Source organism: Leptinotarsa decemlineata, unplaced genomic scaffold (genome assembly GCF_025532065.1).
Source record: "Leptinotarsa decemlineata unplaced genomic scaffold, Ldec_3_MD MMD2_tig00000008_RagTag_RagTag, whole genome shotgun sequence".
NCBI lineage: Eukaryota > Metazoa > Arthropoda > Insecta > Coleoptera > Chrysomelidae > Leptinotarsa > Leptinotarsa decemlineata.
The window spans coordinates 15470504-15491488 of record NW_027412537.1 but is presented as its reverse complement, the minus strand read 5'-3'; the positions used below and the strand labels follow the sequence as shown (position 1 = coordinate 15491488).

General features: G+C 34.2%; 1 protein-coding gene across 2 annotated transcripts; it reads right to left on the bottom strand.

The window, feature by feature from the left end:
• Positions 1-6130: 6130 nt before the first annotated feature.
• LOC111508960 (uncharacterized protein C05D11.1) lies at positions 6131-20936 on the bottom strand. 2 transcript variants are annotated; one of them, XM_074171141.1, is made up of 13 exons: positions 20817-20936; positions 19958-20199; positions 19329-19538; positions 19151-19273; positions 18346-18603; positions 15625-15891; positions 14150-14575; positions 11708-12125; positions 7421-7664; positions 7178-7361; positions 6556-6857; positions 6347-6499; positions 6131-6295 (listed from the first exon to the last, which is right to left on the bottom strand). In XM_074171141.1, the coding sequence occupies exons 1-13, from the start codon at positions 20881-20883 to the stop codon at positions 6235-6237; spliced, it is 2955 nt and encodes a 984-aa protein (XP_074027242.1). In that variant the 5' UTR covers positions 20884-20936; the 3' UTR covers positions 6131-6234. The 2 variants fall into 2 exon arrangements, with proteins under 2 accessions (XP_074027242.1, XP_023020385.2); XM_023164617.2 differs by lacking the exon at positions 20817-20936 and adding an exon at positions 20499-20810.
• Positions 20937-20985: the final 49 nt, after the last annotated feature.

Genomic DNA, 20985 nt, shown 5'->3' with positions numbered 1-20985 from the left:
ATATAAACTCTTCCGCCAGGTGCATGGTATACGCGCATATTTACATTTCCTACACCGTGAACGCTACTTGTTGCGCTGACGAGCTAGGAAATGGAGTAACTTCGTTCCTTAGATAGTGGATGCTACTTGAGTAAGCGATTTTGAATATACTGTCAATTTATCATTAGAACGAACATATGTTGCACATTGTAAACTTTCAAGCAGAACAATGTGATTGTCCATATATGGAGCAGGGGGCAAATTTTGTGCGCAGTTTACAACAGTGGTGTGAATCTATAACATACCACTGATTTGAATTTCCAAGACCGAGTTGAGTTAGCAACATTAGCTTTAGATACTGGAGTCGACAATTTTTTTTTAGGAATGAAGAAAAACATTGATTTAGTTAAAAATGCTAACAAAAAAACAATAATGAGTTTATTAATTTACATAAATCCTAAACAACTTCTATAATTTTGCTGAAGCTAATCAATCAAAATTCATATTAGAATCCAAATGTAACCTCAATAAGAAAATCGAAACTATCGATAATATTGAGTAATTTGCCAATATCATCAATCAATCAATCAATATCATTTTGCAGATATTTTCAAGATCAAATTTTTCATCATTGTGAATTATTAGAAAGTGTAAAACAATTTTTTCCCTGATTTCTTCCACAGTTGGAATTTGATATCATCAATTATTAAAAAATTCCATTTTTTTTTCATGATGGATATAATTCTCTTCATGTTTGAAGTAATCAAAGAGGTAAACATTCGTTTTAATTGTAATTACCTTACACGAATCCATCAGAAGACCTTGAAAAACTGGTCGCGAATGGTACAGAATAAGGTACAGAAAGCTTTTGACGTCAGTATTGGACAAATATATATCTATTGAATTTTGCATACAGAGTTGATAATAAAAATATTCAATAACAATTTGCTATGACATTTTCACAAAAAATTGTGATTGTCTCACAATCAAATTGTTACTACAGCTTGACTTGTCAAATCTAGGAAGCGAGTTCAAAGTCTCGGCTTTGGACCTCCCCTAAATGCAATTCAAACATTTCGCACTCGACTGCGTACAACATGATCTGCTTCTGCCAAATGTCATCACAGAGTTGCACACGATTGATGAGTTTATTGTCAAGAAAACAATATAACAATCTATTTCTTTGGGTGTCCTCCAGGGGTCTGTCTTGGAGCCAATTTCGTTTTTGTTTTATACATCGAACTAGTCGTCCGCACTGAAGATGTATTTTGTCTTGTAGAAAGTCAACATCAGTTGAAAACTCTTTTTGGTTTTGGTAGATATAGGCATACGTGGCTCAGAATGGCCCACTAGATCACCTGATATGACTCTTCTAGATGTTTGAGTGGATAAGTGGTAGCACCCTCTCGGCGGTGAGTGATGCAACGCTGAAAAAGTACTGAAAATGATGCTTTTTACGTAAATTTTGTCCGACCTTGATGTCTTTTCCCATTCAAAAGTTAAAAGGGGCGACTTTTAACGTTCGTACTGTATATAATGACAAATAACTCAACGTTTTAAGTCTATTTTCTTTATATGTGGGGTTGAAAAAACCTGTTAGATCATGTTTAGAGTAATGCAGAATTTTTTGTTTTCTATGTCATAGCTATGTCATGTGAAATTTAATTAGTTTTTCAAGAGGTTATAAGAAAAAAAATCGAGTTATTCCGCCTTCCATGATAAAATCATCTAAAAATAATTGAATTGAATTGTCTACAAAAATCAAAGTATTATTTATTGTTTGAAGATTATCATCTTATTGACAAAGTCTATCAAACTATAAATGTATAGATAAAAATTTGTTCATAAAGATACAATACAAAAGGTTATGATTAAGTATCAATACAATAAAAAAAATTAATAAAAAATAAACATTTCATTAAAAGACAAAAATCAAAGTATTCTTTATTGTCTGAAGATTATCATCTCATTGACAAAGTCTATGAAACTATAAATGTATAGATAAACATTTGTTCACAAAGATACAGTACAAAAGGTTATGATTAAGTATCATATATGAAAAAATATATAAAAATTAATAAAAAATTAACATTTCATTAAAAGACAAAAATCAAAGTATTCTTTATTGTCTGAAGATTATCATCTCATTGACAAAGTCTATAAAATCTATAAATGTATAGATAAAAATTTGTTCACAAAGATACAATACAAAAGGTTATGATTAAGTATCAATACAATGAAAAAATATATAAAAATTAATGAAAAATAAACATTTCAATAAAAGACAAAAATCAAAGTATTCTTTATTGTCTGAAGATTATCATCTCATTGACAAAATCTAAGAAACTATAAATGTATAGATAAAAATTTATTCACAAAGATACAATACAAAAGGTTATGCAAATAACTCGATTTTTTTTCTTATAACCTCTTGAAAAACTAATTAAATTTCACATGACATAGCTCTACAAGAAAACAAAAAATTCTACATTACTCTAAACATGATCTAACAGGTTTTTTCAACCCCACATATAAAGAAAATACACTTAAAACGTCGAGTTATTTGTCATTATATACAGTACGAACGTTAAAAGTCTCCCCTTTTAACTTTTGAATGGGAAAAGACATCAAGGTCGGACAAAATTTACGTAAAAAGCATATTTTCAGTACTTTTCTAGCGTTGCATGATTAAGTATCAATACAATGAAAAAATATATAAAAATTAATAAAAAATAAACATTTCATTAAAAGACAAAAATCAAAGTATTCTTTATTGTCTGAAGATTATCATCTCATTGACAAAGTCTATAAAATCTATAAATGTATAGATAAAAATTTGTTCACAAAGATACAATACAAAAGGTTATGATTAAGTATCAATACAATGAAAAAATATATAAAAATTAATGAAAAATAAACCTTTCAATGAAAGACAAAAATCAAAGTATTCTTTATTGTCTGAAGATTATCATCTCATTGACAAAATCTAAGAAACTATAAATGTATAGATAAAAATTTATTCACAAAGATACAATACAAAAGGTTATGATTAAGTATCAATACAATGAAAAAATATATAAAAATTAATAAAAAATTAACATTTCATTGGAAGACAAGGAATACCTTCTCTCGTCTTGTCTCGACTAAGTCGAAAGGAGATTAGTCTCTTGACAAGAATATCGTTTCTCTCGACGAAAAGGACTCGACAAGAGGGGACTCTTGTCAATTTTTATAAGAATTTGACAGATATTCTAAAATGTGCATAGGCTTAAACTAGTGTTCACGGCTCTTTTAAATTGAAGATTGTTAAGATTTGCAGACCTCATTTCCAATGGCAAGTGATGTACCTCCATTATAGTATACAGTGTAATGAATCTGAAGCCGGCCCTGACCGATGTCCCAGTCAGCAAACGCATGTCTGATCGCGAACCAGCGGGAAAGGTGTGGATGGGTCCCGAATTCCGCAGAGAAATCCGGAACGTTCGTTGACGATATAAAAAGGTCGCTCTCCGTCCCGAGGAGTAGTCTGTACTTAGAAAGCGAATCGTGCGTTTAAGGAAAGGAATCTAATTGTGAAGATAAATTAAGCGTTCGTTACTAAGTGTTGTATATAAAATAGTTGTGATAGTGAAATATTGTTAAAAATAAATTTGATTAAGACAGTTAATTCCTTAATTCGTTACAATAAAATCTTTGATTTATTTCGAGAAGAAAATTGTTAGTCTGAAACCGAATTTACTCCTGCGAGTGTCATAAGGCGTGAAAACAAAATTAAACTTTGGTGAAACAATGGTAAGCAGTTTTTTTAAAGGTGAAACCTTGTTCCTGCACTCACGAGACTAAAATAGACAATACATACATTAATCGTGATTACTTATCAGCTTATCACCATCGTTACCAGAGGGCCTCTGTGTCAAGTCGTTCCTATATCCTAATTACCCATATCAATAATTTCGAACGATGCATAACAATCGACAATAAATTCTCCTCACGTGTAGCCTAATAGACTAGACAATCGTCAATGATGAGGATATACCATCATTAATTCCCGTTTGGAATTTCAAGCCGAATACGACAGCGAATATATTTACATAACCTCAACATAATGTTACCTTAAGAACTATACATGGCGATCAAACTAAAAATAATTGAATTGGTTAATCCAGGTTCGTTGGATGTGACAGTCATCGGCAAGTTTGAGATTCTATTAGTATGTCAATGTTACGTCAATTAGGAGTAACACGTTGAGTAACTGACGGATGATGATACTGACCTGAACGGAGGGCGATAGTGTATTATATGCTCCCTCTCACGAAGAATATTGAAAAATGTATCCTCAAATGTATATTCTCTGGGCTTTCAAAATTGAACAGACCAAAAAATAATGTATTGTAACAGAATAATTGTAGAAGGGCCAAAGTTAATTTGTCCTGGAAAAAGTTATAATCGGATCTGTGAAAGATTAAAAACCCATAAATTATTGCATATCATGAATCTTTCACAAAATAGACTTTCAGATTTCTTATATGAAAGACGATTTTTTCAGGATGGTCAGCAAAAAATAATTCAATAGAGATAGTCATTTTTATTACTGAAGATTATAATAACATTATAATAATATATAATAATTATATCCATCAGAAATACAATACATATAATATATAGTAAAACCAATAATGATTGAGAGTAAAGCGCGTTGTCATATCTAAATTTTACGTTACAGCAGTAGAGTTGTAGGTTGTGGCAAATTATAGATAATACACAATACTAGTACGATTAAAAGGTATTATTTATGACAAAAATCAATAATGAGCTTGTAATGAGTAATACTTATACATTTCCTGATTACTGATCAGTTAAAATTCATTATTTTCTGTATAGTGTTAGATATTTATTACAACTATAGTGGCAACGCTGTACGCAACGATATTTCTGTCTTTGTCACTTTACCGTAACTTCCATCTCATCGTTGCAGTCCTCACTAATGTACTTGCAGCCATGAGCGTATCATTGGTTTGTGAATTATACAGCGTGAATTGTACGTTTTACAGTTAAGTTAGTCAGCAAGGGACGTGTTGTGATAACAATTGGTGAAAATAATAGTGCTAATAAGTGTTACATATTTATATTTCTACACCGTTCTCAAACTACTCAAAAAATGGGAGACATGGTCGGGCCTTCCACGTCGAAAAAGGTAAAACGGTCGGAGTCTCGGTCAGTAAGATAAATAAACGATATTATTATTATTTCCCAAGTCGAAAAAGCAGGGGGGGAGGCTCCCCTCCATGGCGACGGCCCTGATGATACCTACTCACAATGTGAAATAACAAATTTTTATGATCATAAACAAAAAAAAAATTAAATTAGTCTGAAAATCATAGTTAGTGATTTCTAAGTTTTGTAGGGAATTTTTTATATTAAAAAAATAGTTCTTATGAATGTTGTATTGTTAAACAGTATTCAGATAACATTAAATGTTTGAATTTTCGAAATACATAGCAGTTAGGTCCCACAATCAACAAGATGGTAAAGAAGCGTCGATACAACCTATTTTTCTCTGTTTACAGTATTTAGTTCTCGGTGTATAGGTGAAAATAAACAAAGGTGTTTTCTCACAATTTTATCGACATCATTCTCGGTAAAAAACATTGCCTGCGAGTTATTGAATTCTGCAGCACCTGAACCTGGAACGGTAGCTAGTAAGGTTGGCGTGAGTACTTCATTCTATCGACCGCTATGTGAAACGGTGATTCGAGCCCTACGGCCAGACGATGGACTCTCGCTGCTTATCGTCCAACCCGTGCTAGGAATTGTACTTTTGAAGATAAGACCTCGTTAATCCTTAGCTCGAACAAGTTTCGACTTTTGAGGATTGTCGTTCGTAGGGAGGACAATTGGTTGATGGAAAATAGGCACAGCTTGATAATCACTTCGGAAAATAATCCTAAACGACTTTTGTAATTCAATATAAACTAAAAGGGATTTTTAGGTCACATGATGATGATCGTGACAAAATTTTACAATGATGACTGCTACAACTCGAATTCACTCTTTCAAAAATCGGAACTTTCTCCTCGCCAAAATAACCATTTTGAAATCTCCATGTCGAGCCAACCCAGTGAAAACACAGCGAATCTCAAAACACAGTATGTGGGTGTTAACAGTTTTATTAACATAGAAAAATACATCGGTGATTAACAAAGCCTAAGTATAGGATGTGAAGCAAAATCAGACTTTCCCCTTTCTTAGCAGCCTTCAAATTTTATTTAAAAAACTTTCCTCCAACGAAGGATAAACAGTCAATTCCAAATCAAGCCTGAAACATACAAATTAGTACCACTCTTATGGTATTATTATAGCGTTTTACTTTTTAAAACCGGCAGCAATCTCCTCCGACTTAGCAGGATCGGTTACCACAGCAGTCTTCACCTTCTTAGGATCAAATAGCGGAGCCACATACTTCTCTCCAACTCTATTCAGATCTTCAATAGTTACTTTATCTATCGACTCCAAAAGAGCCCTTGAAAACATCAATAAGTCACCGAACATTTCATTCAAATCATCGTCTCGACTCACCTGTTGAACTTATAATCGACCCCATCGAAATATGACGTGAAAGACAGAGTAACCACACTTCCAATGGTCTTCTCTTCGTCTATTATTTCGAAAATAATAGAACTCCTCGCGGATTCCAGCAGAGTTTTGTCCCATTCCTTAAGCTTCAACTGTTTTGAGATTATGTCTTTGGTTTCCTTGTAAGCTCCGACGACATTAGTTGCCTTAGAGAAAATCAAGTACAGTAAGCCTTCGCTGACTTTAGTTACCATTGTGTAGCCGTACGAATACCCTTTGCCCCTTATTTGCTTCCACATAGGACCCTGGAACACCAGTAACGTTAAACTAAATAGTTTGTGATTTAACGACGATTTTCAGCTAGTTTTTAGGTATCTACATATGGTGTCAGGTGTGGGGTCCGGAGTGGAGTCAGGAGTGGGATGGTGTTGTTTCAAAATGATGTATGAAATAAGTATAGAATAAGTTTTTCATTAATTGCTTATTTTCGACCTTTGTTTGGATGTTTTCAAAACTTTTTGTTTAATGGTGGAGAAGTAGAAAGCCAAAAATCTAATCCCTCCCAAAAATATTCCCTTTTCAATTTAGAACGAGTACATATACTAATAACTGACATTCTTCTTACCTCTGCCTGAATGAGGTACTGCAAGTAAAGCATTAAGGCTGGTAAATCCGGATCAGTGTAGGAGGAAATGCTTTTTGTGGTCTGAATAAAGAACGAAGACTCCAAACAGCCCATACCGATGATGCACCCATTCTCAGAGTCATCTAAGTCTTTCAGAAGTTTGTAGTCCGGGGTAACTTTCAGTCTGAAAACGGTGAAAGAAATCGAAATAGTTATATACATTTTATGTATACGAGGTCATACTTCTGCTGTTTCTCGGTCACTTCAATTTCTGGAGGAAGGAAAGCTTCTAGAGGTTTAGAGGTGTTTGACAGAATGTCCAAGTTACCAGCAATGTATAGGACCAAGTTTGAGGGGCTGGTTATGATTTTCCTTACTTTCTCTATGTCTGCCACAATGTCTTTAGAACCTTCGCCGTCTAACTTCCTGATAACTTCGGTTAAGAATTTGCTTTGTTGCAAAACACCATTTTTCATGATATTGCTATCTGGAATATTGATATATTATGAATATATTAGACCTCTTTTCTTATATATTTAGAAGCACCCAAAGCTATTTAATGTGGTCCACTAAGTGTGCAACAAATGGGAAACTTTTTATTATCGATTTCTGAGAAAAATTTTTTCTTGATAAAAGTTGGTGCAAGTTCCAAAACTATACCAAGTGTACCTGAAATGGCTTTATGACAAACACCATACAGGATAGGCCAAAAAATATAAAGTTCGTTCAAGAGTAAAGTACCCTTATTTCAAAAAATATAGAAATATGTTGAAGAGAAAAGTTGCTTGGAATTAAAAGTTATGTTCAGATACGAAGTCATGGCCTGCTATTCGATTTTTTTTTCGTTTGGAAAATTTTGAATTACCCCCGTAACTTCATGTTTGTTGCAACGATATTTAACAGAACTCTAGAAAAAACAAATACTCTTTTTAACGAGGCAAATACTTTACTAAGTATAATGTTCATATGAATAAACTGTCAAAATCTATCGCGGATAGCCATGAACAAAAAAGAACCAATAAGCGATAGTACAGAAAAATACAGTAGGTAACTTAACAACTCAACAGGTGCTCACAATAAAAATTATCGAAGCGTCTCTGTATGTCCAGCTTCTCTTTCGATGCATCTAATTGTTCGCTCATAAAATTCGTTTAATGTAGATCGCAACACATTAGCGGGAATATTTCTGCAATGAACTCGTATTGCAGTTTCAGGCTCATCAACATTATTAAAGGGGCGATCTCTGTAGACTTTTTATTTTAAGTATCCCCATAACAAATAATCTAGAGGTGTGAGGTCTGGAGAACGAGGAGGCCATCGAGGATCGGTATTTCGTCCTAACCATTTATTAAGAAATGTCCTATTCAGCCACTGAGAAACATTTCTAGTAGAATGGGCAGGTCATCCGTCATGTTGGAACCATAACTTTTGCCGTTCTTCTAATACCATATCATCCAAAAACTCTCCTGTTTCAGTTTCCAAAAAGTTCAAGTACCTGTCACCATTCAAATTCTCGCGAAAAAAAAACGGACCTAGTAATTTATCATTTAATATACCAAACCAAACGTTTGTTTTCTGATAGTTTTGATTTTTGTTGTCAATAATAAAATTTGGGTTGACATCTGATCACCATCTGCAATTTTGTGGTGATAGAACCCCATTTGTTGTAAAAGTAGATTCATCTCCAAACCAGAATACATCGTTGAAAATTTCGTTGTTCTTCTATTTCACTCTGAATCCACATGGAAAGATTTGTAAGCATGGTATTTATGTTTCTTGAGAATACGCTTCACAGAGGATTTTTTATGCCGGTATAATCACTGATTTCTTGGGTGGTCCTTCTAGGATTTTCTACTACTGCTTGAAGTACGTCAAGCTGGTTTTCTTCTGTGTATACAGGTTTCGTACGCTCTGTATTATGTTTATATTCTAGTGAGCTGTCTGTTTGAAATTCTTTAAAATTCTACTTACACTGGAATAGCAAATTTGTTTGTATGGATGCCGCTCGTTGAAAATATTTGCAGCTTAGCGCATTGTTTTATAACCATCACCACAGATTAAAACTAATTCTGCCTTTTCAGTTAACGTTAATAATACTGGGCGAGGCATTTTTAATTAAGGACAAAAATCAAAACGTTTTACAGGCAAGTTTTAAGAAGCTACACTATCAAACTACAGTAATGTTTTAGGGCGTATGTGTTTTTTGTTCATGTTTATCCGCGATAGATTTTGGATTGTTTTTTAATAATATCTGTTCTAGTTGAGACATTGTTGTCAGAATAAAAGAAATTTTATACTTTTATTGACAGTTTATTCATATGAACATTTAGATAGTAAAGTATTTGCCTCGTTAAAAAGAGTATTTGTTTTATTCTAGAGTTCTGTTAAATATCATTGCAACAAACATGAAGTTTGCGGTCACCTAAAATAATACAAATTCAAGTAAATTTTACAAATACACTTTAATTTGATAAAAAATACTCCAAACTGATTTGATTGTGGCTACTTCATATTAAATCAAAATAGTAAAAATACACACATCGGAAAAGTCTAGAGATATTTTTATAACATACTAAATATTATAAAAATAAATGCATGAGGTCGTTTAATTTCGATTAAATTGGTACACTCGACCACCCTGTAGATTTCTATGGGTTGAACAAAGCCTGCAAAAACGGTAACTAATCTTTTATCAAGTTTTTTACAAACTGTAGGTTTTCGGCTAAAATGAATAATCTGAAAGTGTCGTGTTTCTACATTCTATGCAGTTCTTGCTCAGTAATTAAACTGGAAATATTGTGCTTTAACATGGAACGCCATCACTTACCATCGGCTGAGATGAATAGAGCTGTAGGGCTTCTTCAAGGTGGCATGCGACAAAATGATGTAGCTCTTCGTTTGGAGGTCTCCCAAAGTGTTATCAGTCGATTGTGGCGGCGTTTCCGTGAAACTGGCAGTCCAGCCGAACAACATCCAGGGCGAGGACGCGCTACAACTGCAGTTTAAGACCGATTTTTGGTCTTAACCGCAAGAAGACAACCGACAATCACAGCACCTGAGTTGGTTAACGTGTTGCAGCAGACGCACCAGGTATCCATTGGTCGTGATACTGTCAGAAATCGACTGCATGAAGCAGATCTCCACAACAGAAGGCCACTTAGATGTCCATCTTTGTCGAGAGGCAATCGCGGTAGAAGATTAGAGTGGTGTCAAGAACATCAAAACTGGGATGCAAATGATTGGGCCACAGTTTTGTTTACAGACGAATCCAGATTCTCGTCGAGTAAGACTGTGGAGACGACCTGGAAATAATGAACGTTTGAGACACGTCCAGGAAGTCCACACATACAGAGGTGGTACAGTAATGCTATGGGGCAGAATCATGATCAGCGGCAGAACCGACATCGTTTTTCCAAATCGCTCTCTCACAGCTCGACAGTACCTCGACACCATTCTTCTACCTATCGTCCGTCCGTTTGCTGGTGCTGTTGGTGAAAACTTCCACCTAATGCACGATAATGCTCGTCCACATGTCGCGCGTCTAGTGACTGACTGGCTCACCAACGAAGGAGTTGATGTATTGCCATGGCCAGCACAATCACCGGACCTGAATCCCATCGAGCATGTGTGGGACATGCTTCAACGAAGAATTACTCCGCATATGGGGAACATTCACACAACGTTTCAATTGAGAGAGCTTTTAATCGCTGAATGGGCAAATGTACCTCAACAAGACATTGACAATCTCATTTTGTCGATGCACGATAGATGTAATAAACCAGCGTGGAGGCCATACTTTGTACTGATTCCAATTTTTTTTGTATTATGATTTTTTTGGGTGCCAAAGAAGAGCCATATTTTTTTTTAGTTTTGCTTATATGCGCACTCAGTATTTTTGACCATTTAATAAATTTTGTAAGTTACATTCGTTTAATACTCACCCGTCAACTTTTTTTTCCCTAAAACGATCTAAAAAAAAATATTGCCAGTTTTAAAAATATCCCTAGACTTTTCCGATGTGTGTATGTATAATACGGGGGTAATTCAAAATTTTTCAAAAGAAAAAAAATTCGAATGGCAGGCCATGACTTCGTATCTGAACATAACTTTTAATTCTAAGCAACTTTTCTCTTCAACATATTTCTAAAATTTTTGTTATAAGGGTACTTTACTTTCAAACGAACTTTATATTTTTTGGCCTATCCTGTATGGTGTTTGTCATAAAGCCATTTCAGGTACACTTGGTATAGATTTGGAACATGCACCAACTTTTTTTTCTGAAAAGTGAGTTCAAAACCTGAATATTATAGTCAAATCAGATCATAAATGTCAACTTAGGATGGACAAAGAAATGCAAAAAGACTATTTTTGATGCATATTCATCTGACCACTTAGATTTCATGAATTGGCAATTATTCTGGCCTTGCCTTGGCCTTTATAACGGTTAAAATCAAGCACTTCAAATAAAGACATTCCATCACTTAAATTTTCAACAGAGACAGCAAGCAACCCAACAAATAAATATCTCACCTTCCGAATACCTCATTCCCTTCATGGCATAAGAAACGACACTTCGTCCGTTACGCTTGTACTGTGACACGGTGTTGTTCAGCTTCATCGCAATCACCTTCAACCGCTCCGCCGTGAAGATCGTCTTGTACAGCAGCTCCTTCAACCACCTCAGTCCGATTTCGTATTTGGCCGCCTCCACTTGGAGGATTACGGTGGCAGTCGTCGAATAGTTGCCGCAAGAGAAAAAGTTGCTCCTCTGCAGGCCGATGGAGGTGGAGCTGTTGACGGTATCGTCGTTCAACTGTGCGACGACGGCTTCGTATGGGATTATCTGTCCATCGCGTTCGAGGGGGAGTTCCAGAAGGGATTCCAGAAGCAAGGGGAGGTAGGTCCTCAGTTCGGAGGGGATGCTGGACGTGTCCAGCACGGCGAACATCTAGATATTTGATTGATGTACATATTTATTATCCATAAGACACTTAATAATAATAATACAGCAGCACTCCAATTATCTCGGCCACTCTCAAGGAAAACAAATTTGGTTTGGATTCTCCAGCCAAAATTATGTTGCTAATAATAATTTTTATACTGTGTATGTGTTTATGTGACGATCAAGTTCAACAATTCTACAGACCACAAACTTTCAAATTTTCTGTTGGAGATTACTTATCCTTTTGAACAAGCTCACCACTGATCTGTGTCCACTAGACGAGAAAATAATACAAAAATACCCAAGAGTCAGAATTGCAACAGGAGCCATCTACCCTGGAAAAATATTTTTTTTTATAAGTCTGTAATTAGCTGTAATAGATAACGTTAACACGAGCATATAACATACATTGTTGTAACAACCAGGATTCCTTCATTCACAATCGATGAAGTATTTACACGGATATAGTTGTTATGTGGTTTTCTTGATGTCGAAGAGACTGTCCTGTCTACTGAGGTTGGTGCTTGTTGTTCTTCTTGTCGAAAGCCTGGAGACTACCGCTGTTTGATTATCGGCGTTTTCCAAGATCCTACCGACTGCGCCAATTGTTTCACTGGTTTTCACTGAATTTATTTTTTAAAATAAACTTTATTGAACACAAATTTGAATACAATAAAGAGAGTTTACAAAATGTGATTCAAGATTCGATGAACATCGATAGTCGTGAAGTTAGTCAAGAATGCGGCGTCCTCTTGTTCTCCCATATTTATAGTATAAGGAACTGCTGATGAAGATCTGCGTTCCTTCGAATATTCTAGAAAAGCCTTGGAAATGTGCTGAATATGCTGAGTCGTTTCCTGGGTAGTGGCTGATGCAATACTTTATTATTATGGTGCAATCCATAGACAAAGGGTGGATTGATTTTTCTAATATAACATAGGGTAAATACACCTTAACCTTCATAAAACCCGCCCCTGACTAACACTGTTGCCAACACAACACATTTGACGAACTGTTCGTAAATTTGGCATATGAGCTATGGGGAATGTTCCTCCTGAAGAAAATCAAGTAGTTTTCATAAAAGAGCTCTGAAACAACGCATTTTAAACTTATCATTTCAACCTTTTTCTTCAAAAAATTATTTAAATACTTAAAAAAGAGTAATGAAATGAGGCATTCAACATTTAAAGGGATTCGTTTCTATTTCACCATGCGGCGACAAAGGTTATAGCTAATAAAGGACGACGAATCTGTTACATGTATAAGACAAACAAAGATGACATATTTCAAAGGCGTGCTGATCTGTTTACTTTCCTTCCGAGTTCCGAGACATTCTGTGACATATGACATTTTGTGCACCTAACCTATCTTCCTCTATATGAATAAATAACAAAACAACTGTTGTTTATGTGGCTTGTGGAAGTGGTATTGAAGTATAATTTATATTTTGCCTCAATAAACTCAACTTTATTTTGTTCAAACTTGCATTTGCTGTAACAATCCAAATTTAGGAACATTCCCCATTGAACTTATTTTTTCTATGAAATGAAAAACTTTGAAGAAACTTTTTTGTGATGGTAAAAATACTTTTTTCTGTAACTATCTTCTTACAATTGTATTATTGATTTGTTACATTTTCAACTCAACAAACTCGGTTTGATGAAGCTAACTGCTTAGCCTTAAAAAAACCTAAAATGGCGATTCCGCAGGCAAAAATGGTGGTTTTAGTTACGACGATTGTTATAAATCCTTCTCTAAGATGCCGTGCAAACGTGAGGTATACTTTTTCTACCTCGCTTTATTCAAATTTATAGGATTATTGAGATACCTATATTTTTTCTCAGTGAAGACAGTTCCAGTTGCAAATCTGAGTATAGTTTCTATTAACAAATGCTACAAATCCTATTTACAAATTGCTTTTCGAGTAGAGCATTGATGTATAGAGTAGAAAATTAAAATGGACAAAACCATTTGAAACAAGCTTAATATCTATCTAGCTGTCAACATAATCAGCATAGAAGATGACTCACATATACAAAACTGGTCTTCAGATGGTCGAAATACGTGAACACTGGAGTTTCCGACAAATCCAATCTGCTGTTCTTCCCCAAATCACTCCTGAACCTCTCGATATTATGGAACCTTATCGAACCAAAGCTGGGGATCGCCACGGAAGTCAGCATTTCCACAGGAGGTTCGCGATCGTTGAATTCGATAGCTCTTTCCAATAATTCTCCCTTCTTCTGTAAACCCTCCTCAGTCAGCGACGATATCTGATTTTCCACTCTCTCCTTCTCCTCCTTAGCCATCTTTTGCTGTTCCTCCTTGCTTGGGACGCACTGAATCGCAACGTATTCGTTTTCTACGAGGTACTTCCGAAGAATGTCCAGCCAAAATGACTGAGGCTCTTTAAGCAGTTTGGTCAAATCAGTGAGAGGGTTTATTCTTTGTTGCAACTGAAATTTATGAAACAGATTTTCATTACATTCAACTCAAAACAAAGTGAGCTGGAATGCAAAATTGCTCTTAAATAAGCCTGTAGATGTCTGTATATCTCGGCCCATGGCTCATTTGCTGTGAAATATGTTTGAAATATCGTTTTAAAGTTTTGATTATCGTACTTTGTGCTTAGGCTCAACTCAAAAGAAACATGCATGTTTATAGTAGGCAAAATAACAATATTTCAAAACTATAAGTGTGTACGTACATAGCAACAAAAATAAAGATAAACCATAACTGAAACTAAAAAAAATAGCTGATTAAATATACTTTGAGAGTCTAAAAAATGATTCTCAACATCGTAGACATGATTACAGAAATCAGAAAACAAATGAGTATTGTGTATACTCTAGTTTTGTGAAGCCTGAAAATGCTATTGTACTGGGAAACACGTGTCGCGCTAGTTTTACACAATAGTCAGGCGTCATAATACTCTAGTATTGTGTATACTCTAGCGCAACACGTGTTTCCCAGTACCATAGCATTTTCAGGCTTCACAATACTCTATTATTATGTATACTCTAGTTTCGTGTAATGTCACGCTTGAAGATACTATATATATCAAAACACATGTCGCGCTAGAGTATACGCAATACTAGAGTATTGTGACGCCTGAGTATTCTGTATACTCTAGCACGACACGTGTTTCCCAGTACAATAGCATTTTCAGGCTTCACAATACTCTGGTATTATGTATACTCTAGTTTCGTGTAATGTCACGTTTGAAATGCTATTAGCTATTTATAGTTATATATCTAAACATGTGTCGCACTAGAGTATACACAATACTAGAGTATTGCGACGCCTGAATATTGTGTATACTCTAGCGCATCACGTATTTCCCATTACAATAGCATTGTCAGGCGTCTCATTTTTCTAGTATTATGTATACACTAGTATTATGTATACACTAGTATTGTGTATTGTCAATAAGTTATAATGGACTTTCATCAAGTATCGGTTGCCTCTATCATATTAATTAATTCTTCTTACAGCTACCACTTACGTCCTGCTCAGTTGATCCGTACAGCATGTGCCCAATTATCATGAATGCGATCGTTTGATGAGGGCTGTTTTCGAGATTACTCAAACTCTCCAGTTTGAACTTGTTGATTATGCTACGTAACTGTTCCAGATCGATTGACTTATCCTCGAGAATTTTCTTCAAAATTTCCCTCAGCTTGGAACCCACCTCCGGCAATTTACCGATAGGAACATCTTCGAGAGCTATGTAAAGGCATGTCTCGGAGTTTTCGCTCACATTGTACGATACCTAAAATTTGAACTCGATACTTTAGAGAGGTGGAGTAGCCCTTGAAAATTTGATATGATAAAAGGTAAATTTTTTAAGGAAAAAATAATTGAAAAAAAAATTATTCAAATAAGATTTCAGGAAAAAATAATCACAGTAATATAGGAGTTTATGAAAATTAATTTTTGATATAGTTCATCAAAACTGACGATGATCAAGAATAACCACTAAATATCACTAAAAAATACTTGGAGTTTTGTGACTTAACCTCAACAATGTGAATGCATGAATTTGATCCACTCCCGATTAGGATGAGTTTCTAAAACTCATGATTCTCTTTTCAGTGTACCATATTATTATATCACATCATTTTCAGACACGGAATTCCTAGTGGTAATAATAAAATGTGAAACAATACCGAGTGTTCCATTTGAAATAACACGAAATATTGTTATTTCAAGATCAAATTTATCAAAAACAATAAAGACAAACCAGCCAGTAACAACAATTTTGCAATGTGGCTTACAGAAAAAAATAAATATTAAAAACAAGACAGACATGATCAATAACATCACTATTTTTCAAATTAATTTTGCAACGTGACTTACAGAAAAAATAAATATTTAAAACTAGACAGATATGGCCAATAACATCACTGTTTTTTATGAATTTTGCAACGTGACTTACAGAATAAAAATAAATATTAAAAACAATAACATCAGTTTTTTTGAAAAGTTTTGCAACGTGACTTACAGAAAAAAATAAATATTAAAAACTGGACAGATATGGCCAATAACATATCTGTTTTTTATGAATTTTGAAACGTGACTTACAGAATGAAAATAAATATTGAAAACAATAACATCAGTTTTTTTGAAGAATTTTCAACGTGACTTACGGAAAAAAATAAATATTAAAAACAAGACAAATATGGCCAATAACATCACTGTTTTTTATGAATTTTGCAACGTAACTTACAGAATAAAAATAAATATTAAAAACAATAACATCAGTTTCTTTTAAATTAATTTTGCAACGTGACTTACAGAAAAAAATAAATATTAAAAACTGAACAGATATGGCCAATAACATACCTGTTTTTATGAATTTTGCAACGTGACTTACGGAAAAATAAATAATGAAAACAAGACAAATATAGCCAATAACATTACTGTTTTTTATGAATTTTATGAATTTTGCAACGTGACTTACAGAATAAAAATAAATATTAAAAACAATAACATCAGTTTTTTTAAAAATAATTTTGCAACGTGACTTACAGAAAAAATAAATAATGAAAACAAGACAAATATGGCCAATAACATCACTGTTTTTTTAAAATGAATTTTGCAACGTGACTTACAGAAAAAAATAAATATTAAAAACTGGACAGATATGGCCAATAACATATCTGTTTTTTATGAATTTTGCAACGTGACTTACGGAAAAGTAAATATTGAAAACAAGACAAATATAAGCAATATCATCACTGTTTTTTATGAATTTTGCAACGTGACTTACAGAATAAAAATAAATATTAAAACAATAACATCAGTTTTTTTTTTAATAATTTTGCAACGTGATTTACAGAAAAAATAAATATTGAAAACAAGACAAATATGGCCAATAACATCAGTGTTTTTTATGTATTCTGCAACGTGACTTACAGAAAAGAATTATAATTATAAACAAGATAGATATGGCCAATAACATCACCGTTTTTTTCAACGAATTTTACAACGCGACTCACAGAAAAAAAAATACTAAAAACAAAACCGATATAGAGTATATAAGTCGACTTGTGCTTCTTGCCCAAAACTATATATTGGCCAAGCGGGGAGAATTTTTTCCCAAAGAAATAAAGAGCATATTAGTAGTTTCTTTAATGGAAAGATCCACATTTGCAAACCATCTTTCAGCAGAAGGAAATGAGTTCAAGTATGACTATGATGTGTTATATTTAGAAGAGAGAAGTTTGGACTCAATCTTTTGGAGCACTTGAAAATGATTCTGAAAATTTACTTGCTGACCAAATGGAATTAAATTCTTTCCCTTTTGTCGAATCGGTTTCCTAATGTGGAAATTGCTAATCAGTTCATTATATGTACATTTAATGAATACGTGAAATTATTAGTCATTGAGTAGGAACAAGGACCAATAATTCAAATTAAAATATAGATATATAAAGCATTAATCATGTACAATTTATTCAGTATGTACACGTTTGAGGAAGATATTTAATCAAAGACTTGAAGGCTTTTATAAACAGTTATTAAACACACTTCAATTTCATCTTGTGATTTAAATAAGTCTACCACTAACAAAACCTGATCTCATTAAACGATATGCAAACATGTCACACTATAGAAAAGTTAAAGCCTATCTATGCATTTCAAACAGTAACATGGGAGTCCATTATTCTTTTCAATGTTGGTTGAACCAATATTGACTATTTCATAATATTACTCGACTTACTTTACTAGCGTAGGGATCCTCAATTTCCACCAGCGCTTTTGGCAGAGGAGATACAGAAAATTCCGTTAGATATTTCAGCAAAAGAATTGTGGCTGTGACTGAATATATATCTTTGACACAGGAAGCTCCTCTATAAGCAATGCAGTATAATCCGTTAGTTTCTTCATCTGTTGGATATTTTATCACCAATTCCTTTGAACCCTCAGTAAGTGGAGGGACTGGATTCTGCCATGGCCGTTCGAAAGGCTTTGCATTTCCCTAGATGACGTGTAATAGCAAATAACAACATTTGTTCTTAATAAAGTAATACAAGGTATCAATAATTGTATACAAGTATGTTGAGTTGGCAACAGTTCACCGTGTTGTATTGATATTGGACTTGTATTGGTTCACCCATTCCTCAGTTGACGTTCTACTAGTGCAGTTGGTCATTGAAAGATGTACCACAAAGCTACATCGTGTTTTATTAGCAATCAGCTAATAAACTAAAATTACATCGTCCGAAAGATATTACGTAGTCAAGTGAGAACCAAACAAGTCTAATATCAATACATTGCTGCCAACTGCCAACTTAATGTACTTGCAACAAATATTGATACTTTTCATCCTTTCTCATGTTTTACAACTAGACTCCAGACATCATCAGAAGATGACAAATGAGACAATGCCGAAACGTAATGAAAATAATCCTTATGAGGATAAAAAACATAGAACACGAAGCGAAACACGAGAAAACAGATGATTATAATCATCTGTTTTCAAAGTATAATTATACTTTGTCAGTGAGAACAGATTTGCAACATACCCTGGAAACGATTTTCTCTTCCAACTTCTCCAGTGACTTGAATACTTCATGAGGACTTACTTGACCAGTAATTATTATTTTTAAATTTTCTGGCCTGTAGAATTCCTTGTGGTAATTTTTCACCTAAAATACATAATAATTCAACTTTTGAAATGAATATTTTGGAATTTTTGCTTACTTTGATATTACTTGTTGATTCTCTCAAATTCTTCATTATACCTCCTGTTTCGGAAGAGTACCCACATTTCCCTGGATAGATATTCCTAGCAATATTCAAGTGCATTCGGGATTCAGCAGAGTTCTCTCTACCCTGCATTTCGCAATAAACCACTCCTGCGTCAGTACCTTCCGAAGTTATGTGATGAACTTCGGTAATGAAACCTTCCTCCTTTGAATACAATTCTCAATTATTGGTCATTCTACGTCTTATTAACACACTCAACAAGCCTTACCAGTTCAGATTTTGATGAAACTCAACATCTCATGAACACACCTAATAAAGATATTGTAAAGCTAAACACAAACCAAGGCATATTGAAGCTTTTCAGTTTACCCTTCATTACACTCCAGCAGTTTCTCTATTGATTTAGCTTCATTTTTTAGATTTTGGAAGGTTATATACCCCAAAGACAGTACTATACTGTACTTGATAACAGGTTGATAAAAAACAAGTCTATATAAAATGTATGTCTGTGCAAGATTTCATCAAAATCCGAGATGGTGAAGTTGAAATTTTCAACTGAGGTCCAATTCAAAAAGGAAGTGTTACTAAATGTATTAAGGTAAGAGTAAGCCCCTATAACTTACAGTGAGAACAGGGTACAAAATGTGTTCCAAGAATATAGGCATCAGGGTTAGGAATCCCTCGCTTCCAGCTGTCTCCATCGTGTAACAAGTATGGTCAATGTCAGTCCAAGCATTCGTACCAGATGCCAGGCATCGGTTGGCTAAAAGATCCAAAACACCCTTAAAGGGATAATCCTCACTGCCCAAAAATATAAGGTGTTCCAAGGTGTGAGGTAAGCCATCGTCATCAAAGGCTTCAGTAGCTAAAAGTGGGAATACTTCATAAAAAATTAGGTACATTTGAAATGATAATACATCAAACTTATTAGTTCTAGAACTTTGTCACAATGTGAATCAATGGGAGCCTTCATTTACATTGAGACAACTTTCTTGAAGTAACAGATTGATTTCAGTACAAATACAGTCAGTTCCTGAAAAATCCTTATCCTTTAGGTTGCTTACTGCATCTACCACCCAATTGATAACAAGACTATAATTGATATGTTCTTATATAGTTAAACATGTCGAATCATGTCACAATTTGAAAAATATAATGCACAACCTAAGCAAAAGTATCCATTGACTACCGGCCCTTCAATTTCAGCTATAACTACGGTCAAACCAGTCTTTTTGGATATATATTCCGACACTGGAATCCTGCCGTAAGCTTGGAGAGCATAAAGAAGTTCAAAATTTTCCATATTCGCACTGGGAGTTTTATCAACCGGTGGCATAATCAAATGTATTGCAAACGATCAGGAGTCAGTAAAGTACCGAGAAAACAACGTTTGGATGAATTCACTTCGTACTTTGTGGTACTTTACTAAACCAACAACCACCTCTTCGATTTCTGAATTTCTATTAAAAAATTAAGCGGCACCTGTGACCGGCAACCGGCGACGTAACTGGAAACAGAGACAACCAACTGGAAACATAGAACAATACATTACAATATAAAGAGAAGACAGAAGTAAAACCAAATAAAAAACAATTACTACGAAGCTACGGAATTTTCATTATACAATTTTTGGGCGAGTGTTAGTAACATT

Coding starts and splice junctions, on each gene's coding strand:
- LOC111508960 (XM_023164617.2), bottom strand. CDS start 20,670: ATGCCACCGGTTGATAAAACTCCCAGTGCGAATATGGAAAATTTTGAA. Junction 19,274..19,328: donor AATCAACAAGTAATATCAAA/GTAAGCAAAAAT, acceptor TATGTATTTTAG/GTGAAAAATTACCACAAGGA. Junction 12,126..14,149: donor TGAAGACCAGTTTTGTATAT/GTGAGTCATCTT, acceptor TCAAATATCTAG/ATGTTCGCCGTGCTGGACAC.